Source organism: Somniosus microcephalus, chromosome 6 (assembly GCF_052327205.1).
Source record: "Somniosus microcephalus isolate GS21.2 chromosome 6, FLI_Smic_1.0, whole genome shotgun sequence".
Lineage (NCBI taxonomy): Eukaryota > Metazoa > Chordata > Chondrichthyes > Squaliformes > Somniosidae > Somniosus > Somniosus microcephalus.
In genome coordinates, this window is record NC_140992.1 from 34,594,905 (window position 1) to 34,615,802 (window position 20,898).

Here is a 20,898-nt window from a genome sequence, read left to right on the forward strand (position 1 = left end):
CAATGCCCTGTACAGTTGTAGCAAGACTTCCCTACTTTTATACTTCACCCCCCTTGCAATAAAGGCCAACATGTGAAGGAATAAGCCATATAACCTATTTAGAAAAATACACTATCTTAGGAAGGAGTTCTGGCCTTATTAAAACATGACAAACTGGGCTTGGAAATTTAGAAACCTAACTATGAAATAGCTATGAAAGCATTCTGGCGATTGAGATAAGACAGTTGTTGACCCTGAATAAATAACCTTATTGAAACAAAAGGTGCATGGCTCCGACAGGCTGACCTTTGGGAACAAAAACAATGGTTCACCCTGGATAAGGTGTTCTAATTCAAACTTTGTAAAGATGGCACATAAGATAAGGAACATCTGCCCTCATAAAGATGACATAAAATAAGAAACACCTGTTATTCACACCGTTTTTATATGGTCAACACAGAATACCTGGAGATGAGTCAAGATTCTGGCTGATGTGGCAGTAAGAGTTGCAGAGGTCAGCAGAAAGATGAATAGAGATAATTAACTTGCATCAGCAGAAAACCTTAAAGGAAATACCACTGGAAAAGGGTATAAATATTAAACTCTCAAATGGGATTTCAGACTCGCTTTAATCGGGCAAAACGATTCTCAACTTCAGAGGTGGCTCTGTAGTCTACAACTCTTTGTACCTCGGGGGTCAAAGGTATTTAATATTGATGGATATCCTGTATAAGAACTTTAAGAACTGTAATACTGTAGCAAAGTTAAGATTTAAAAGTAAGATTCTCTGTTAAAAAGAAAGTAGGTTTTCTCTTTTTGGAACTGTTAATGTTGCAATTGACTCGCCAACTGTAAATTATATGTTGGTTCTTTAATAAATCTCTATATATTTTTAGAATTGTCTCACAAGTTTTCTGTATCAAAATCTCGCAAACTCAATCTCTGTACACTCTTTGGTGAAGAGCTGCAGAATTCTGAGGGATTTTACCGGGCCCTCATAATATCCCTGACATTACAGTCTAGCTAAACTTATTAAAAGTGCTATCTGGAGGATGGTAACATTCTCGGGTTGTTCTTTTCCTTTAGGGAGAGATAGTCCAGACCTTTAGACCCAATTAAGCATCTTTTGGATTTGGCTACCTCAAACTTTAGTTGAAAGTGAACATCTGTGAAATACGCCTGATCCGGGGTAGCCCTAAAGGGGCTAGGACTAGTAAAAATCCCTTCAAACATTCCATTTGCCTTCCTAATTACTTGCTGTACCTGTATGCTAACCTTTTGTGTTTCATGTACGAGGACACCCACATCCCTCTGTACCGCAGCATTCTGTAGTCTCTCTCCGTTTAAATAATATTTTGTTTTTCTATTCTTACTACCAAAGTGGATAACCTCACAGTTTCCCACATTATACTCCATCTGCCAAATTTTTGCCCACTCACTTAACCTATCTATATCCCTTTGCAGACTCTTTGTGTCATCCTCACAACTTGCTTCCCCACCCTATCTTTGTATCGTCAGCAGATTTGGCTACACTCGGTCCCTTCATCCAAGTCATTAATATAGATTGTAAATAGTTGAGGCCCCAGCACTGATCCCTGTGGCACCACACTAGTTACAGTTTGCCAACCTGCAAATGACCCATTTATCCCGGCTCTCTGTTAGTTAGCCAATCCTCTATCCATGCTAATATATTACCCCCAACACCGTGAGCTCTTATCTTGTGCAGTAGCCTTTTATGTGGCACCTTATCAAATGCCTTTTGGAAATTTCCTACTATATTGTATTATAGCTCATGTTCCCTTGTTATAAGACTCCAAATTTATCATGAACTGTGTTATGACACATTGTTGAAGACTCCTGGATGACAAATCCATATAGAAGCATTCCCCATGCATTTCTTCCAAAAAGAACCTAATATTTATTGGTCCAACTCTCTTTGAAGTAGCTGGAATTGCAGTTAAAGTAGCTATAATCTACTGACTTTTATTCTGTGCCGTAATTAATAAGTATTTTAGAATCTGGAAACTCATGAACAAGAAGTGCATCTTTAACCAGTGAACATACCTTTTTCACAATGGGTACCAGTCCATCCAAGCCCACAGGAACATGTCCCATCTTCTGGGTTACAGATACCACCATTCTGACAGGCACAGATCTCCAGGCAGTCTTGTCCGAAACTTCCCTTTGGACACACTGCACCAAAACAACAGCACTTTAAACAAGTCAATCAGAAACAGTTACTCTTAAGCTACCTAAATTTAGACTCCGCCGGAATGCCATGCTTCATATGCACAGCCTACCTTATATCATCAATATAGAATTTGCTTCACGTCTTGCTAGATTTTAAAATAATTTCAGAGTCCCAGATGCAACCAGAACTTCACTGTTTAAATAAGCTCCTGTACTGGTGAGCAGAAAACATCCTGAATGTAACACTGGCCAGCACAGTAAATTTAGGTGCTGCATTCAAGCACACGCTCCACTCACCAACATAGAAGTGTGTATTATAATGCAGGCCCTGATAAAGCAGAAGGCTCTGTAATTATTTTAAAAGCAATCACAGTATTAATATAGTCCCTTGTCCAGCTTTAATGTGATCTTTGAGTGATAAGCAGGAATCCTGCTTCCAGTTTTTGACCCGTTGACCTCTGTGGGATACATCAGGCAGTCGCTTAGAATGATCAAATTACCCATATATAAATGTTTGCCCATATGTAAATGAGTCTGTTTTTAAGGGTCTTGCACTGTGCAGGGGAAATAATATTAATTATTGTAGGTTAATGATTAGAACTTTTTTCCAATTCAGAAATACCAAAAAATATAGGCCCAGAAATTCCGTTCGCAGGCCTCCCGCGGGTGGAGGGCTGCGATTTGGAAAAATCTCCGCCTGGACAGGAGGGCTCCCGGGAGGCGCAGAGTTCTGTTGCTGTGCCTCTTCAAACTGCTGGTGTGCAGGGCACGTGTATCCCAGGGGCGCAGGTAGTTCGCAGCATCCCTGGGATCACGTGGGCCATGGGGAGACAATCAGAGCAGGGAATAGAGATCAGCCTCAAAACCATAAGTAAAACTTCAAATACATTTTTTTTTTAAATCACATATTTAAAATGGCTATAAATTACATAAATTAACTATTTTAAACAAAAATTTAAATTTTTGAAAAAAATAATTTAAGTTTTTAACGGGGCTAAAAATAAACTTACCTTTCTTTAAAGTATTTTAAAATGATAAATCAGTGGAAAAAAATGTTTTTTTTTACTTTCTTCAACTCTTAGCCTGGCAAAGCAGGCCTTGAGCCTGCTTTTACAGGCACAAGAATTGTAAGTGTTTTCTGCGGGTGGGGGGTCTCCAAAAAACAGAACTTTACACCCGCAGAGGCCCTGCTCCAGCGCAGGCGTTCGATCTGTCAAGAGCTTTCGTGACAGATCGGAAATGCCGGTTTCCAGCGCATGCGCAGTGCATGCCTGAAACTGGCATTTCCGATGATCCTACGGGTGAGTACACAGCGCGTACTCACTCGTAGGGATCGGAATTTCTGCCTCATAATCGTATTGTGAATATAGTGGCTCCTCCTGACTCTGTTTTTAGAATAAATCACTTGGCAGTACCTTTCTGGCAGGTGGAACCCATTGTACCAGACCGACATTGGCATTTTCCTGTCACAGGGTCGCATTGACCTCCTTTACCACAGGGACACGGTATCATACAGTCTTTTCCATAATAGCCTTCTGGACAAGCTGGATGGGAGAAATATTGTTGATGAAAGTGCATGTTGTGAAGTTTGGAACTCAATACATCAATTTGAACTAACATAAGCATATTCACCCACATACATCAGAACGGAGAGAGTGAGCAGTGTTGTGCCTCTGATTGAGCCGATGCTGGAGACAATAGGGTATATTTTGTAAGGCTCTGCTCCCAGACTGCAGGATCGCTGGATGGGTCATAGAGAGGTCACTTAACACTGTAGGGCCAGGTCTGTAGCATGCAATGCTATCCAGTAAGGCCCCTCACCAGGAGCAATGCTTCACAACATTTACTCAAATCTGTACAATCATTTAAGGTTTTGTTGTCCCTTTTGTTAAAGAAAGAACTTGCATTTATATAGCGCCGTTCACGACCTCAGGGCGCCCCAAAGCGCTTCACAGCCAATGAAATACTTTCAAAGTAGTCATTGTGGGCAGCAGCCAAGGTTTCACAAACAGCAATGACCAGACAATCTGTTTTAATCTAAAATAAAACATTGGGTTGGACATTTTATCTGAGAGTGATGAGCTGGATGAGGGATGCTGCTCATCCTGCTTAAGACTATTATATCAAAGGCCAGCTTTCATTCTAAGCTGACCCTTGGATGCACAGCACTTTAAGGATAGACAGTACAGGACTTTGAAATGTGTTTCACTACTGGCGGCAATGAAACAGAAATTTACAGATATTTCCAGGGAAGTTGCTGCTAGATTTTTTGAGTACTTTGGTGAAGCAATACTTCAGTCATTTCAATTTCTCTGGGGATTTTGTTGAGTGAGAAATGGCACTCATAGTAACTGATGTACGGGATGACACTATTAGTAACGCATTGTCATTTCAAATTTGGCACCTGGGGATTGAATCCAGCTCATACTCTATCTGACAACTGGAAGAGTGTTATATAAAATGAGTCTGGGCAGGCTCAGGTGAGCTCAGTGACTATCTTGGCAAAACACCTTTCGTTTATCAGACACTGAATATTCTATCTGAATACTGAATATTTTATATATTATGCATACTCCACTGTAAATTGTAGGATCTCACTGAAATTGTAACTATAAAATAGAGAGCTTATACCCTACATTTTACAGTACTTATTAATGTGATCAACAGATTACTGTATGAGGGTTGGAAAGGGCTACGATCTAAATGCACCTGTGACTGCATCACTTATGTGATACCAGGTCAATCCACAGATGAAAATATTTTTAACATTTGATTCTCTCTCCTATATTTATAACAATCTCAAGTAGTCTCAGAACTGAGGTGATAATGGCCAAACATATGAAGCACCAATTCCAAATAATGTCCCATTGGTGTATTCAGGGCTGTTCTTCTGAAGTTAGGGTCAAGGCACATTGTTGGGACAATATATAAAGAAAAATTTACCCTGTACCTAGCCGGTATTGTAACTGACCTGAAACTGCCTGATGGAGTCACCATAGAGGGAGCTTTATCCAGTATGCAATCTGTGCTATACCTGATCTCAGAATGCTTGATGTTGATGATGAATACCCTAACTAAAAGCATTGCATGTCTTAACACAGTCATCATCCTAATAAGTACAAATTTCACTCAAATGTATGTATGTTTTCATTGTAGCATGAACATTTACAAAAATAATGTCCTTGTTTAATTTCGGCCACACTCTATTCTCGCTGGTGATGCCTATTGGAAGGTTGGGACTAGTGCAACTTACTGATCAGGCAGTCAGCTCCAATAAACCCAGGAGGACAGCTGCAGGTTCCAGTCACAGTGTCGCACTGACCCTCGTTCTGACACTTGCAGCTCTCTCGGCAGTAGGGTCCATAGGTTCCCTCTAGACATTCTGAAAGACAAGTCCACTTACTCTTACTCAAGAGGTTTCATATCATTTTACTGGGAGACGCCCAATGCACAGATTACTAACATTTTTGCTCAATCTTATGCGACCCCGAGTGTAAATTGAAAGCCCACCAATGTTTTAAACGCAAAAATCAATCAATCCTGCTGGAAGTGGACATTTTATTAGCAATTAACTCGCAACTTCATTAGCTCTAGTGTCTGAGGCTAAACAGGAGATTATATCCCCATCACATACCCAACACAGTTTCACATAATCATTTTTTGCCCACACTAAAATAGCAGGTTAATTTGCCCACAACAACCTGCTAAGTACACTGTAAAAGAAACTTTTTTTTAGAACAGTTATTAATGTATATTTTGTCTTTCTCTTTAGGATCACAATAAATATATTTGTTAAGACAGTGGGAATCAGAAATGTCTCTTTAACTGGCTGTATTGTACACAGTAAAAATTAGGACTGAAAGCCTTATACTGACGAAAGGTATATAACAGAGATTATTATAAAGGAGAGTCTTATACTGATGATGAGTGCACAACAGAACGTTATAACTGTGCATTTTATATTGAGGAGTGTTGTATGACCGACAGACTATTACAACTGAGAACCTTAGATGTACAAAACAGTTATAATTGCGCATTTTATAACGAGGGTGTGATACAACATGACTTTATATCAATCTCAGTTATTGAAAGGAGGACCATTTTATTTCAAATTAGTAATACTTTTGAAAAAAGTAAATTGTAAACTATTAGAGCTATAAAATACCCTTTGGGTGGATTATTATAGAATTGAATGAGCCACACTTTCACTTTTAGTGATTTTGCAACCTGATTTTTATAAACTACAGAAAGAACAGAATCTGTTTCAACGACATGATAGAGAAACTGCAAACTGGAGATACATTTTGTAAGATCAATGAATACATACGGAGGTCACAGCGGGTACCATGGTAGCCAGGTAGACAGGTGCAGTCGCCAGTGACAGGGTGGCACTCCTCATTCACTCCAGAGCACTGGCACACCTGATTGCAGTTCTGTCCGTAGGTACCTGGGGAACAATCTGAAAGGAAGAGAGAAGCAAAGTCAGACAATGGAACCGTTGCCGCCTGTTTTAACCCCTGGCAGACACCAGCATTAGCACTGTGACATTGTAGGAACAGTAGCGTAGTGATAATGTCATTGGGCTAGTAATCCAGGAGGCCTGGACTAATGATCCAGGCATGTGACTTCAAATCCTACCATGGCAGCTGGGGAATTTAAATTCAGTTAATTAAATAAATCTGGAATAATTAGCTAGCATCAGTAATGAAGCTATCAGATTGTTGTAAAAACCCATCTGGTTCACTAATGTCTTTTAGGGAAGGAAATCTGCTGTCCTTACCTGGTCTGGCCTATATGTGACCCCAGACCTACAGCAATGTGGTTGACTCTTAACTGCCCTCTGAAATGGCCTAGCAAGTCACTCAGTTGTAACTAACCGGACGGATCGCCTGGCATCACCACACAGACTGCAGCGGTTCACCACCACCTTCTCAAGGGCAACTAAGGATTGGCAATAAATGCTGGCCTTGCCAGTGACGCCCAGATCCCATAAGTGAATTTAAAAAAGGGAACAATTCAGTCTGGTCTGATGCTGAATAGCCCATGTGTGACTCCATGTCATCATCCTGTAAAGCACATATTGGGTGAAAGAGAAGAGTTCACTCATGGTCAGTACTAATCATTAAATCCATTAGATTGCAGCCAGAGGCAGGGGTGAGTCAAGGATCCTCTACACAGCAGAATCTTAAAATATACACAGACATCCTACCACTTTTTCACTGTGTGTGTGAAAATACAAGGCTGGGCTGGGATCCCAAATTCCATACAAGATCTAGCCCAAGCTTGTGAGGTGGCAAATGCTATCTATCCACAAGCAATCAGAGCCTGGGCAGAGGTGAACTCAATAAAGGAGCATCTGTTGCGGATTATTATTATTATTTTGGAAAATATATAAGACCAATTAATATGAATCCAAGGACACTGCCCGCACTCTGACACACATTGAATTAGGGAAGCTTTAAAATTATGAAGCTTTACTGTTGACAACTGAATATTTGACATGAGCAGGAAACATTCATTTTAACCATCTTTACACTTATAGAGCCAATGAAAGTTTAGTATCACATTTAAGATGTACCCCAGTAGTCTAGAGAAATTAGCACAATCGAGCTTCTTTGATGTGGACAATAATACATGCATAAAGATGTATCAGATCTGAATGTATCTCACACTCCTGAGGCCGATCCTTCCCTTTGAGAGAGGCTGGTTTTCATTTCTTTTTCACTCTCATTTTACCGTTTTTTCCCCATCCCTTCTTTTAGGTTTTAAACATGCCACACAAGCCATTCCTCGGCTTGACAGAGACGGGGGCTAGAAATTCGTCTCGGGCTGTGGTGCAACACGGGCAGTATTGGATTGGCCGCCTGTTATATTCAGTTCTACTGCAGTCAATGGGACTGAATATCAGGCGCTGTGTATAACTGCACACAGTAAACTTACTTAGGTCTTATAATAGGCTGCTTTAGGGAAGATAGCATAAAAGTTGGCTTGTTCTCAGATTCGGCCTCCCTGCCTGTAAAGAACCATCTGCTGTCAACCGAACAGCTATTCCTTAGATTGGAAAAGGATGAGAGTCACTTTTCCAATGTTCTGAAAGCACTACAATTAATTCTGAAACTAAGCAAGAACTAAAGGATATTTGCTTACTTGCATAACTCAATGATTCATAAAATGTCATTGACTGCCTAAAGCTTGAGGGAAATAGTAAGTTATCAATTAATGTAGATCCTTACTATTAGAGCGAGACAGAAAAAGGTGACGTGGCCATTTCCACTATTGTAAAACTCAGACATGTCACTACGTTCCTTATGTATCAAATAAATGCACCATAATTCAAGATGTTCAAACTGGATCATTCTACTGCTTTGGATTTAATGCCTCCTTACTTTCTTCACAACCATTGCCAGTGAATCCGGCAGGACAGCCACATTCCCCAGTCACATGGTTACAGGCAATGCCAGGGTGGCACTCACAGCTCTGGCCACAGTTCTCTCCAAAGTAACCAGGCAAGCATGCTGCAAGAGAAGCAAAGCAATGTCAGACCCTGTTCAAAGTATCTTTATTGAAGCAGATTTTTTTTTCATATTAATGACTGGTTTCGTGAATTTTATGCCTATTGAGGTGAGAGACATTACCGAGGAAAACAGAATAATTTCATTTCAGGTTCCTGTCCACACTTCCAGGTTAGCAATAGCATGAGGAATAAATCTTCCTGTACTCTGCCCAACCTCAGAAAATCACCCGCTACTGCATTTTGGCCTTCTGGACTGTGTATGTGCGTACCATGGAGCCTCAAGGACCATGTATAAAGTTCTAACCCATGTTAATTTGTGTACATCCCAAGTTGTGGAGACTAACAGATCTAGGATTTAGGATTTATCCATCAACGAGGCAACAATTTCCAAACCAAATTCAAATGGGTCTAACCAGCGGATAAGAAATGCAAAGGTAGATTGAAGAAATGCAGCAGTGGATTCCACAAATTAGTACCCCCAGTGCACTCACAATTTTCTGTCTACTAAGATGAATGGACAGAAAATCATGCAATGTGTGCACTGACTTCTGTGCCCAGAATTCCCAATATGTACTCGTGTTGTTCAATGCTCTGAGCCAGTAGCACTAATTTATAAAATATAACAACAACAACTTGCATTTATATAGCACCTTTAACATAGCAAAACATCCCAAGGCGCTTAACAAGAGTGTAATCAATAAAGACATTTTTGACACTGAGCCACAGAAGGAGGTATCAGGACAGATGGCCAAACCCTTGGTCACAGAGGTAGGTTTTAAGGAGCATCTTAAAGGAGGAGAGAGGGGTAAAGAGGCAGAGCGGTTTAGGGAGGGAATTCTAGAGCCGAGGGCCTTGGCAGCTGAAAGCACAGCCGCCAATGGTGGAGCGATTAATATGGAGGATGTACAAGAGGCCAGAGTTGGAGCGCAGAGATCATGAAGGCTTGTGGGGCTGGAGGAGGTAACAGACATAGGGAGGGGCGAGGCCATGGTGGGATTTGAAAACAAGGATGAGGATTTTAAAATGTAGGCATCATAAGAACATAAGAACATAAGAAATAGGAGCAGGAGTAGGCCAATCGGCCCCTCGAACCTGCTCCGCCATTCAATAAGATCATGGCTGATCTGATCCTAACCGCCAATCCACTATCACAGAACCATCTCCTGAATCTAACAGAATTAGACACACGAAATAGGAGCAGGATCAGGCTACACGGCCCCTGGGCCCGCTCCGCTACCCACAGGGCCATGTCCGATCCGAACCTAGACTCATGTCCAAATTCCTGCCCGCTCCCCGTAACCCTTAATTCCCTTTACTTCTAGGAAACTGTCTATTTCTGTTTTAAATTTATGTAATGATGTAGCTTCTACAGCTTTTTGGGGCAGCATATTCCATGGACCTACCACCCTCTGAGTGAAGTAGTTCCTCCTCATCTCAGTTTTGAAAGAGCAGCCCCTTATTCTAAGACTATGCCCCCTAGTTCTAGTTTCACCCATCATCGGGAACATCCTCCCCGCATCCACCCGATCCAACCCCTTCACAATCTTATATGTTTCAATAAGATCGCCTCTCATTCTTCTGAACTCCAATGAGTAGAGTCCCAATCTACTCAACCTCTCCTCATATGTCCATCCCCTCATCCCCGGGATTAACCGAGTGAACCTTCTTTGTACTGACTCGAGAGCAAGTATGTCTTTTCTTAAGTATGGACACCAAAACTGTATGCAGTATTCCAGGTGCGGTCTCACCAATACCTTGTACAACTGAAGCAATACCTCCCTATTTTTATATTCTATCCCCCTAGCAATGAAAGCCAACATTCCATTGGCCTTCTTAATCACTTGCTGCACCTGCATACTAACCTTTTGAGTTTCGTGCACCAGGACCCCCAGATCCCTTTGTACTTCAGTACTTTCCAGTTTCTTGCCATTAAGATAATAACTTGCTCTACGATTTTTCCTGCCAATGTGCATAACCTCACACTTTCCAGTATTGTATTCCATCTGCCAAATCTCTGCCCACTTACTTAGCCTGTCTATGTCCCCTTGCAGGTTTTTTATGTCCTCCTCACTCACTACTTTCCCTCCCATCTTAGTATCATCTGCAAACTTTGATATGTTACACTCGGTCCCCTCCTCCAAATCATTAATATAGATTGTAAAGAGTTGGGGACCCAGCACTGACCCCTGCGGAACACCACTAGTTACTGATTGCCAGTCTGAGAATGAACCATTTATCCCGACTCTCTGCCTTCTGTTAGATAGCCAATCCTCTATCCATGCCAGAATATTACCCCCAATCCTGTGATTTTTTATCTTAAGCAATAATCTTTTGTGTGGCACCTTGTCAAATGCCTTTTGGAAGTCTAAATACACTACGTCCACTGGTTCCCCTTTATCCACCCTATATGTTACTTCCTCAAAGAACTCCAGCAAATTTGTCAAACATGACTTCCCCTTCATAAAACCATGCTGACTTTGTCCTATTAAATTATGATTATCCAAATGTCCTGTTACTGTCTCCTTAATAATGGACTCCAAAATTTTACCTACCACAGATGTTAGGCTAACCGGTCTATAGTTTCTAGCCTTCTGTCTACTGCCCTTTTTAAATAAGGGTGTTACATTAGCAGTTTTCCAGTCTGCCGGGACCATTGCCGAGTCCAGGGAGTTTTGGAAAATTATTACTAATGCATCCACAATCCCTACCGCCACTTCCCTCAAGACCCTAGGATGTAAGCCATCAGGTCCAGGTGATTTATCCGCCTTGAGTCCCATTATTTTACCGAGTACCACTTCCTTAGTGATTTAGATCGTGTTTAGCTCCTCCCCCGCTATAGCCCCCTGTTTGTCCAGTGTTGGGATATTCTTAGTGTCCTCTACTGTAAAGACTGATACAAAATATTCATTCAGTGTTTTTGCCATCTCCATATTTCCCACCATTAATTTCCCGGTCTCATCCTCTAAGGGACCAACATTTACTTTAGCCACCCTTTTTCTTTTTATATAACTATAAAAACTCTTACTATCTGTTTTTATATTTTTTGCTAATTTACTTTCATAATCTATCTTCCCTTTCTTAATCAATCTTTTTGTTATGTTTTGCTGTCTTTTAAAGTTTTCCCAATCCTCTATCCTCCCACTAGATTTGGCTACCTTATATGCCTTTGTTTTTAGTCGAATACTATCCTTAATTTCTTTACTTAGCCACAGTTGGCTGTCTTTTCTTTTACACCCTTTTCTTCTCAGTGGAATATATTTTTTTGGAAGTTGTAAAATAACTCCTTAAATGTACACCACTGATCATGTATCGTCTTACCCTTTAATCTATTTTCCCAATCCACTCTACTCAATTCCGCTCTCATACCTTCATAGTCTCCTTTATTCAAGCTTAACATGCTTGTTTGAGATCCAACCTTCTCACCCTCTAATTGAATATGGAATTCAACCATGTTATGGTCACTCATTCCAAGGAGATCCTTTACTAGGACATTTTTAATTAACCCTGTCTCGTTACACAGGACCAGGTCTAAGGTTGCTTGCCCCCTGGTCGGTTCAGTTACATACTGCTCAAGAAACCCATCCCTAATACACTCAATGAACTCATCCTCAAGGCAGCCCTGCCCAATTTGATTTGTTCAATTAATATGATAGTTAAAATCCCCCATAATTATAGATGTTCCCTTATTACAAGCCTCAACTATTTCCTGATTGATACTCCGTCCAACAGAGTTGCAACTGTTCGGAGGCCTATAGACTACGCCCACTAGTGTTTTTTTCCCCTTATTATTCCTTATCTCCACCCAAACTGTTTCATTATCCTGATCTTTTGACCCAATATCATTTCTCTGTATTACAGTGATTCCTTCCTTTATTAACATAGTCACCCCACCTCCCCTTCCTTCCTGCCTGTCCTTCCTGATCGTTAAATAACCTGGTATGTTTAACTCCCAGGCATTGTCACCCTGCAGCCATGTTTCTGTAATGGCCACAAGATCATACCCATATGTAGTTATTTGTGCCATTAACTCGTCTATTTTGTTACGAATGCTACGTGCATTCAGATAGAGAACTTTCAAATATGTTTTGTGACACTTAGTTCCTGCTTTTGCCCTTTTTATTACTTTACCTTTTACTCCATACCTTCTGCCCCTTCCTGACACGCTCTGGTTGTTAATTTCCCCACTGCTACCTAAGTCTATTACCTTCTCTGATGTCATTTTTATTATTTGCTCTCTAGGAACCTCCCCCCCACTAGTTAGTTTAAAGCCCTCTCTACAGCCCTAGTTATATGATCCGCCAGGACTCAAGTCCCAGCACTGGCCAAGTGAAGCCCGTCCCGACGGAACAGCTCCCTCCTGCCCCAGTACTGGTGCCAGTGTCCCAGGAAGCAAAACCCATTTCTCCCACACCAGTCTTTGAGCCACGCATTTAACTCTCTAATTTTATTTGTCCTAGCCAAATTTGCTCGTGGCTCAGGTAATAATACCCTTGAGGTTCTGTTTTTTAATTTGACCCCTAGCTGCTCATACTCCTTTAACAGAACCAGCTTCCTAGTCCTATCTACGTCGTTTGTACCAACATGGACCACGACAACTGGATCCACCCCCTCCCACTGCAAGTTTCTTTCCAGCCCAGAGGAGATGTCCTTAACCCTGGCACTGGGTAGGCAACACAGCCTTCGGGGCTCTCACTCTCGGCTGCAGAGAACTCTATCTATCCCCCTAATAATACTATCCCCTACCACTACAACATTTCTATTTACTCCCCCCTCTTGAATGGCCCCCCGTTCCACGGTGCTGTGGCCAGGTTGCTCATCCTCCCTGCAGTACCTGCTCCTGTCCCCACAGGGAGTAAGAACCTCGAACCTGTTGGACAAGAGCAAGGGCTGCGGCTCCTCCAGCTCTACCTCCTGGATCCCCGTACCTGCCTCACTCGTAGTCATACCGTCCTGTCCCTGACCATGGGCTACCTCTGAATTAATTAACTTCATAGGTGTGACCACCTCCTGATACACAGAGTCCAGGTACTTCTCCCCCTCCCTGATGTGTCACAGTGTCTGAAGCTCAGACTCCAGCTCCTCAACACGGAGCTGGAGTTCCTGTAGCAGCAGACACTTGTCACAGACGTAATCACCATGAGCCTCAATGGGGTCCACCGGCTCCCACATCTCGCAACAGTAACACATCACCTGCTCCATTCTATGTAGTTAATTAAATTTTTTATTGTTAGTTATGGACACCCTCTGCCCGATTTTAGATGCTAGTATCCCCTTTAATTAATTGGATTTAAATTAAATCAATCCCTCTAATTACACCAGTTAAATGGTTTACCAACAGTCACTCTGCATCAGAAAGGCCTTATTAACTACAACCCACAGAGTTAAAGTTTGAAAAGAGCACCTAACACCCCACTTACCCTAACTCACACTTACCCAAACTCACAGCACTCTCTGATGACTCGCACTCAGTGCTTGCTCGCACTAGTACTGGTCTTTTTATACTGTTTGTTTGTTTACAGCCAAATGAGTCACCCCTGCTGATTGGTTAGAAAACTGGTTTCCACTGCCTGCTGTGCCAATTTACTCCTACTGCAGTGTAACCTTGTTTTACTCTTCTTAAACCAACAGAATCCCAAATATTTAACTTTTCCCCTTTACTTAAACTGCTTAAGTAATCTTATCGAGAATGATTTAAAGAGAAATAACAATTAAAGAACTCTCACACTTACCCAAACTCACAGCACTCGCTGATGACTCGCACTCAGTGCTTGCTCGCACTAGCACTGGTCTTTTTATACTGTTTGTTTGTTTACAGCCAAATGAGTCACCCCTGCTGATTGGTTAGAAAACTGGTTTCCACTGCCTGCTGTGCCAATTTACTCCTACTGCAGTGTAACCTTGTTTTACTCTTCTTAAACCAACAGAATCCCAAATATTTAACTTTTCCCCTTTACTTAAACTGCTTAAGTAATCTTATCGAGAATGATTTAAAGAGAAATAACAATTAAAGAACTCTCACACTTACCCAAACTCACAGCACTCTCTGATGACTTGCACTCAGTGCTTGCTCGCACTCGGACCGGGAGCCAGCGTACATCAGCAAGCACAGGGGTGATGGGTGAATGAGACTTGGAACGAGTTAAGATCTGGGCAGCAGAGTTTTGGATGAACACAAGTTTATGGAGGGTGGAAGATGGGAGGCTGGCCAGGCGAGCATTGGAATAGTCAAGTCTAGAGGTAGCAAAGGCATGGATGAGGATTTCAGCAACAGATGGGCCGAGGCAGGGTCAGAGTCGGGGGTTGTTACGGAGTTGGAAGTAGGCAGTCTTGGTGATGGAGCGGTTATGTGGTCTTTATATTTATTTAATAAGGAAAATAAGATAGAATTGCCTGGGCTTTGATGGCTGGTTGCCAAGGCTTGGAGGTTGCATGTGGTCCCAGGGCTGTAGTTCGAATACCCTGACACTATTTTGCATCAATATGTGATTTTTCCATTTCCCATACCAACCGACCTGTGGCATTGAGTGAGAATGCCAATTTAGTACCAGTTTCATGCTGTAGGCCTATGCCCACTAAGTAATAGATTGAGACAAACTCATTTCATGACAGATCCCTTACAGTCTGCAGGCAGAGGAGTTCTTCCTTCAAGCAGTCTGGGAAGAATTGGGACCTTGATCTCAAAAGTGAAAGGGAAATACCTTAACCCACTGCACCACCCAGCTCCCAAACCTAGACTTTATTTAAGAGCGAGCTTTGGTCAAGCACAGACAACATAATGCTTTGTCTCTTCTGAGCTAATTGAGGTTCGAGCGGTTTCTGTTCAGGTATTTGTACAAAGATAATAAAATGGTGGCAGTTATTTATAAGATCAGGCACCATCCAATTTACACTTGCCCAATAAGATCACGGGTAGCCAATGCGCCTGCTACATACGTCAGGTGTTAAACTGCAACTGATACTTGTGCATCTTAGCGTTTCCTCCCAACTCCGCCCCCCACCCCCAACCCCCGACCTCTGTTACATCTCCAGAAAGAGAAATCTGGCAACGGCTAACTTCACGCACCCGGCGGGACGCCTCACCCACCAGGAATAAGACTGCAAATTCAGGCACCTCCTGCTCACGATTTCTCGACCACTTTCAGGAGCGCCATATTTACCACGGGCTTTCTGGAAACTCGAGCACATTCTAATAAATAAAGTGTTCAAGTGAGTGGCTTGTCAGAAAGAGATTGCCAGGACACTGGTCAACTAGCTTAGCAGCGACTTAACTTAAAAGTGCACCGTGGGCCACTGCAGCTGTGACATGTGCAATGCCCGTGAGAAATGGAGGGAGAGCACAGAAGCTTGATACTACGATTTACAGAGCAAGATTTGCAGGTCACAGTAGATGGTTGAAGCAATGACAAAGTGCTTTCTATGAAGTGGAGGGATAAGCCACTGATGCCCAAAGGCCACACAGGAGGTCAATGTGGCAGGGGGGGGGGGGGGGGGGGTCACATACCAGTGAAATTTGCAAGGTTAGCTGGGATAAAGTGTTAACCTTGAAAAAGGTGGGAAGCTGAGCACTGTCAAAGAGTTATGAACAAATGCAGCCGGTATGGAAACTGCCATATATATAGGTAGCCACTGATGACAAACTAAATAAGTTACAGGTGTCAACTGAGTTTGCTTGAATATGTAAGTATATATGTGCTACACAAAGGGAAGTAATCAATATGGTCAAGGGCCAACACAAAAAGGATTTAAAAAGAAGCTAGAATTATACAGCTGAGAAAGGTTCAAGACTATAATTATTCAAACACAGAGCTGACAATTACAATGCACTCAGACAACTCTCAAGCATTCTCACACACTTTCAGCAAGCAAGATATGCACAAAGGTATGCCTAAAAGGCGCAGTGCAGCCTATTTGTCTTTATTGAATGCGTTTTTATCTCCTTGCAAAAAAAGCCACCTTCAACAGAAGGTAGAGCACAGAGGGGTGGAGAGACAGAGTAGGTAGAAATGCACTAATGCTTTGTGCACCAAATGACTACACATTTAGTCATTTCACTCCCTCTGTGTCCTGTACAAACTTCTCTTGTTTGTTCTAAATCTTGTACAAAAATTCAACAACTGGCTCTCCCACTCAATGGGTCCGCAGGCTTTCACTCACGTTTCTCACAGCTCTTGCCCCGCCAGCCTCGGGCGCACTGACAAGCTGCAGTCTCGTGGTGACAGGAAACGGCATTTTCACAGTCGCATCTCTCCTCACACAGTTCTCCATAATATCCAGCTGGGCAACCTACACGGGCAAACCAGACACTGAAATAAACGGCTGTTCAATATACAGTAAAGAAGTGACTGTGCTGTGATAATATCAGCATCGCACATTCACTCCTCAAGGGTTGAACACCTGCTGCAGGTGCAGAAACTGAGTGTCGTGTTGGCGATACATCTCCATAAGTGTACTTTCTACACATTGCTAACACTCAAAGTATTAAAGCAGAAACTGACACAAAGGAAAAGAAGATGGCCTAGAAATTCAGTGCCCTTAGCACTGATTTTGCGGCGCTAGAGGGCCTAGCGCTGCAATTGGCGCCAGTTCCTAAATTGCCTGGGGCCCTTCCGCGGCGGTAGACCGGTAGCCTGCGCCGACACCGATGACGTCATCGGTGTGCGCAGCGTCCCGGTTGCCGTGGTAACCCGGCCCCAAGCCGAAATTCAGTTGCGCCCGCCTCGCCCGTGGCAGGCGCAACGAAGACTCTGGCAACAGAGTCTTCCCCCAGTGTGCGCCGGCGCATAAAGGTGGAGCGGCGGCCGGCCGCGTTCCCGGCGGCCGCCTGCCCGCACCTCCCTTCCCGGACTCCTGCATTCCCCCCCCGCGGCCCTGATCAGTGTCTCATGCGAGCCCGGCACTTCCCCGAGGTGCCGGGCTCAGATGTCGGGTCAATCCGCCGGACAGTTGTCGGCTGCAGGCAGCTCCTCCTTAACAGGAGGAGGAGACCTGCAGTTCCCCCGCCTGCCGCACCGCATCGGGTGCCGCAGCGGGGGATTAGCGCTGGGAAACCCAAGTTCACGCCCGTTTTGAGGCGCTAAAGGAGGGTTTTAGCGCCCGCCGCCGTCTGGGCCCGGCGCACCCGAATTTTCGTCGGGCGCTGCCGCATTACCGCTGGCGCAAACTTTCTGGCGCTACAGCCCTGGCAAGACCAGAACCCAATTTCTAGGCCGATATCTCAGGAAGAAAATTTTTAAGTCAATGGGCTGGGGCTCACAAACGTAGTGGAACCTGGAGAATGGGGGTGCAGGACTTTGTGGGGGTGAGGACATGGGCTGCAGCTTTTGAATGAATTGAAGCCTGCGGAGGTCCCAAGCAGCAAGACCGTCTAGACGCCTGATAGAGAAATTGAACCCCAAATTGATCAAAGCATGGACTAGGTTGTCAGGAGCTGGTATGGGAGGGTATTGAGGGAGCAGCTGGTGGAAGTGACAGTACAGCCAGATCTGGTAATGGTATAGGCAGATTTAGTAGTAGACAGGTAGACTGGTGCATTTGAGTTTACAACTATTGGGGTCGTGAAGGTGGCTGTTACACTGGATGTGGGTGGGAGACCATCCAGGATCTGAGAAGGACAAGAACATTGAAGGTGGAGGCAAGATGAATGTGGTAAAGTTGACCGAGGTGTCAATCTCATCAGAGGTGGCAGACCACCAGAATTTGAGAGTGAGGTGCATGTAAATTTTTCTAGGAGAGGAAAATGATACTGGAGGGATTTGTGATGGGCAGAGAGAGATATGTGAGAGAGTATAGAGATTAAGAAATTGTCAGAGGGAGCCTCATCCATGATAGAGACCTCTGAGGACTGAAGGCCACATGTGGTGACTAGTTCAAGGGAGTGACCACTTGAGTGGGTGAAGCAGTCAATGTGGTGCGCAATATTGAGCGGGAGAACACAGATGATGGAGATTGGTAGTGATGGGAAAGGCTGAATTGAGGGGAAGATTAAAATCAGTGTGGCTGAGGAATTGCTCGATACCAAGGTCAGGCAGGAGGTCGAAGATTTTGTTGAGCAAGGTGCCTGGGGTTCTAGTGAAGCTGCAGATGAGGAGGATCTTAAAGGAGAGCTGAGGGACTAATCTGTTCTCTGGTGGTGGTGATTCAGCGATTAATGTTGGCCAAAACATCACGACAACTCCTTAATCTTCTTCAAAAAAGCGCTATTGGATCTTTAACATCCACCTGAACAGACAGGGGGTCCTTGGTTTAACATTTATTCAAAAGGTGGCAAAAACATCAGCTAGTAAAGAAAAAAGAACGATTCGCATTTATATAGCACTTTTCACGAACTAAGGACGTCCCAACGTGCTTTACAGCCAATTAAGTACTTTTGGGGTGTAGTCACTGTTGTAATGTGGGAAATGCAGCAGCTAATTTGCACACAGCAAGCTCTCACAAACAGCAATGTGATAATGACCAGATAATCTATTTTAGTGATGTTGATTGAGGGATAAATATTGGCCAGGACACTGGCGATAACTCCCCTGCTCTTCTTCGAAATAGTGTCACGGCATCTTTCACGTCCACCTGAGAGAGCAGATGGGGCCTTGGTTTAATGTCTCATCCAGAAGACGGCACCTCCGACAGTGCAGCACTCCCTCAGCACTGTACTGGAGTGTCAGCCTAGCTTTATGTGCTCACGTCTCTGGAGTGGGACTTGAACCCACTGAGCCATGGCTGACGCTAACTAAATCACCAACTAAATGAATAGCCAAAGACAGCATAACTACAGGCAATGAGAAAACTCTACTATTTCTTCTCAGTTCCCAAAAGAAATCAAGGACAAACCCTCTGATGTTAATCCAAAAGCACAATCCATATTATTGCAACCTGACTCGTTACATTCCACAGATGACACTTTCATCAGGATCAGAAACAAACTGGAAACCACTGGATGACCAGCGAAGAGGAATTTAAACACAAACCAGTAAATAAAGGACTCACAAAGTAGCTTTGATCGGGATCTACTCCACATATCTACTGCTCTTGGAACAGAAGACATTTCTTTTAATCTCTAATCTAGTGTAACTATTGATAAGTCTGACATTTACTTACGACTCTGACATTTTTCTCCAATCCAGCCAGGTCTACAAAGGCACTGTCCGGTGTGTCGGTCGCAGGTTCCCCCATTACTGCAGCTGCAGTATTGCTGACATCCTTCCCCATGCCGCCCATCTTCACACTCTAAACAGAAGCGCACACGTGGGTTGCTAATCACTGATCCTCACAGTAAACAACATTGTTGCATTTAAAAAAAAAATGTTTTTACATTCATTTCTGGTCACATGCTCACCAAGCTCGCAAGCTATACCAGTCCACCCTTTGGGGCAAGTGCATGATCCGCTCACGTGGTCACACTGGGCTGTGCTCCTGCAGATGCAGTGCTGCAAGCAGTTCATTCCATAGGACCCGGTCGGGCATCCTGTAGCAAAACGAAATCGGATTTTAAAAAATGTGATAAAGTGGAAAATTAGGGCAACATGCTATCTCCACTTTTTATCATCCAACGTCAGGGCAACTTTGTAGCCGTGAGGATTCAAATCCAGGACAGTGGATAGGAGGAAAGTCTCCTCAGATCTTCCAGTTGTTACATAGAAACATAGAAGATAGGAGCAGGAGTAGGCCATTCGGGCCCTTGAGCCTGCTCCGCCATTCAATGCGATCATGGCTGATCATCCAAATTCAGTACCCGGTCCCTGCTTTCTCCCCATACCCCTTGATCCCTTTAGCCTTAAGAAATATATCCAACTCCTTCTTGAATATATTTAATGAATTGGCCTCAACTGCCTTCTGTGGTAGAGAATTCCACAGGTTCACCACTCTCTGGGTGAAGAAATTCCTCCTCATTTCTGTCCTAATGGCTTACCCCTTATCCTTAGACTGTGTCCCCTGGTTATGGACTCCCCGACCATCGGGAACATCTTTCCTGCATCTAGTCTGTCCAGTCCTGTCAGAATTTTATAAGTTTCAGATTCAGTTGTTACGCGTCCAATTGAGTCTGAGGCAATCTCAATCTTCTTAATTGACACGAATTTGAACAACAAAACTGCCCATATTTCAGCACCAATTGCCACTGACTTGATAGTTTTTACTGAGAGTCCATAAAGGTGACTGAGGTGGAGAAGGGAAATGTCACCTTGTTGAGGTCAAGGGGTGGCTCCTTCGAGTTTGAATTACGG

General features: G+C 43.4%; 1 protein-coding gene across 1 annotated transcript in view; it reads right to left on the bottom strand.

The window, feature by feature from the left end:
• Nucleotides 1-19,994, bottom strand: part of LOC147115594 (uncharacterized) — a 28,090-nt gene extending 8,096 nt beyond the window's left edge. The window contains exons 1-8 of the mRNA XM_085989607.1: nucleotides 19,989-19,994; nucleotides 19,775-19,901; nucleotides 16,838-16,966; nucleotides 8,556-8,684; nucleotides 6,497-6,628; nucleotides 5,423-5,551; nucleotides 3,585-3,713; nucleotides 2,044-2,172 (exon numbers count right to left, since the gene is read on the bottom strand). Coding sequence (XP_085845733.1) covers nucleotides 2,044-2,172; nucleotides 3,585-3,713; nucleotides 5,423-5,551; nucleotides 6,497-6,628; nucleotides 8,556-8,684; nucleotides 16,838-16,966; nucleotides 19,775-19,901; nucleotides 19,989-19,994 — 910 coding nt within the window. The remainder of the gene's footprint in view (nucleotides 1-2,043; nucleotides 2,173-3,584; nucleotides 3,714-5,422; nucleotides 5,552-6,496; nucleotides 6,629-8,555; nucleotides 8,685-16,837; nucleotides 16,967-19,774; nucleotides 19,902-19,988) is intronic.
• Nucleotides 19,995-20,898: the final 904 nt, after the last annotated feature.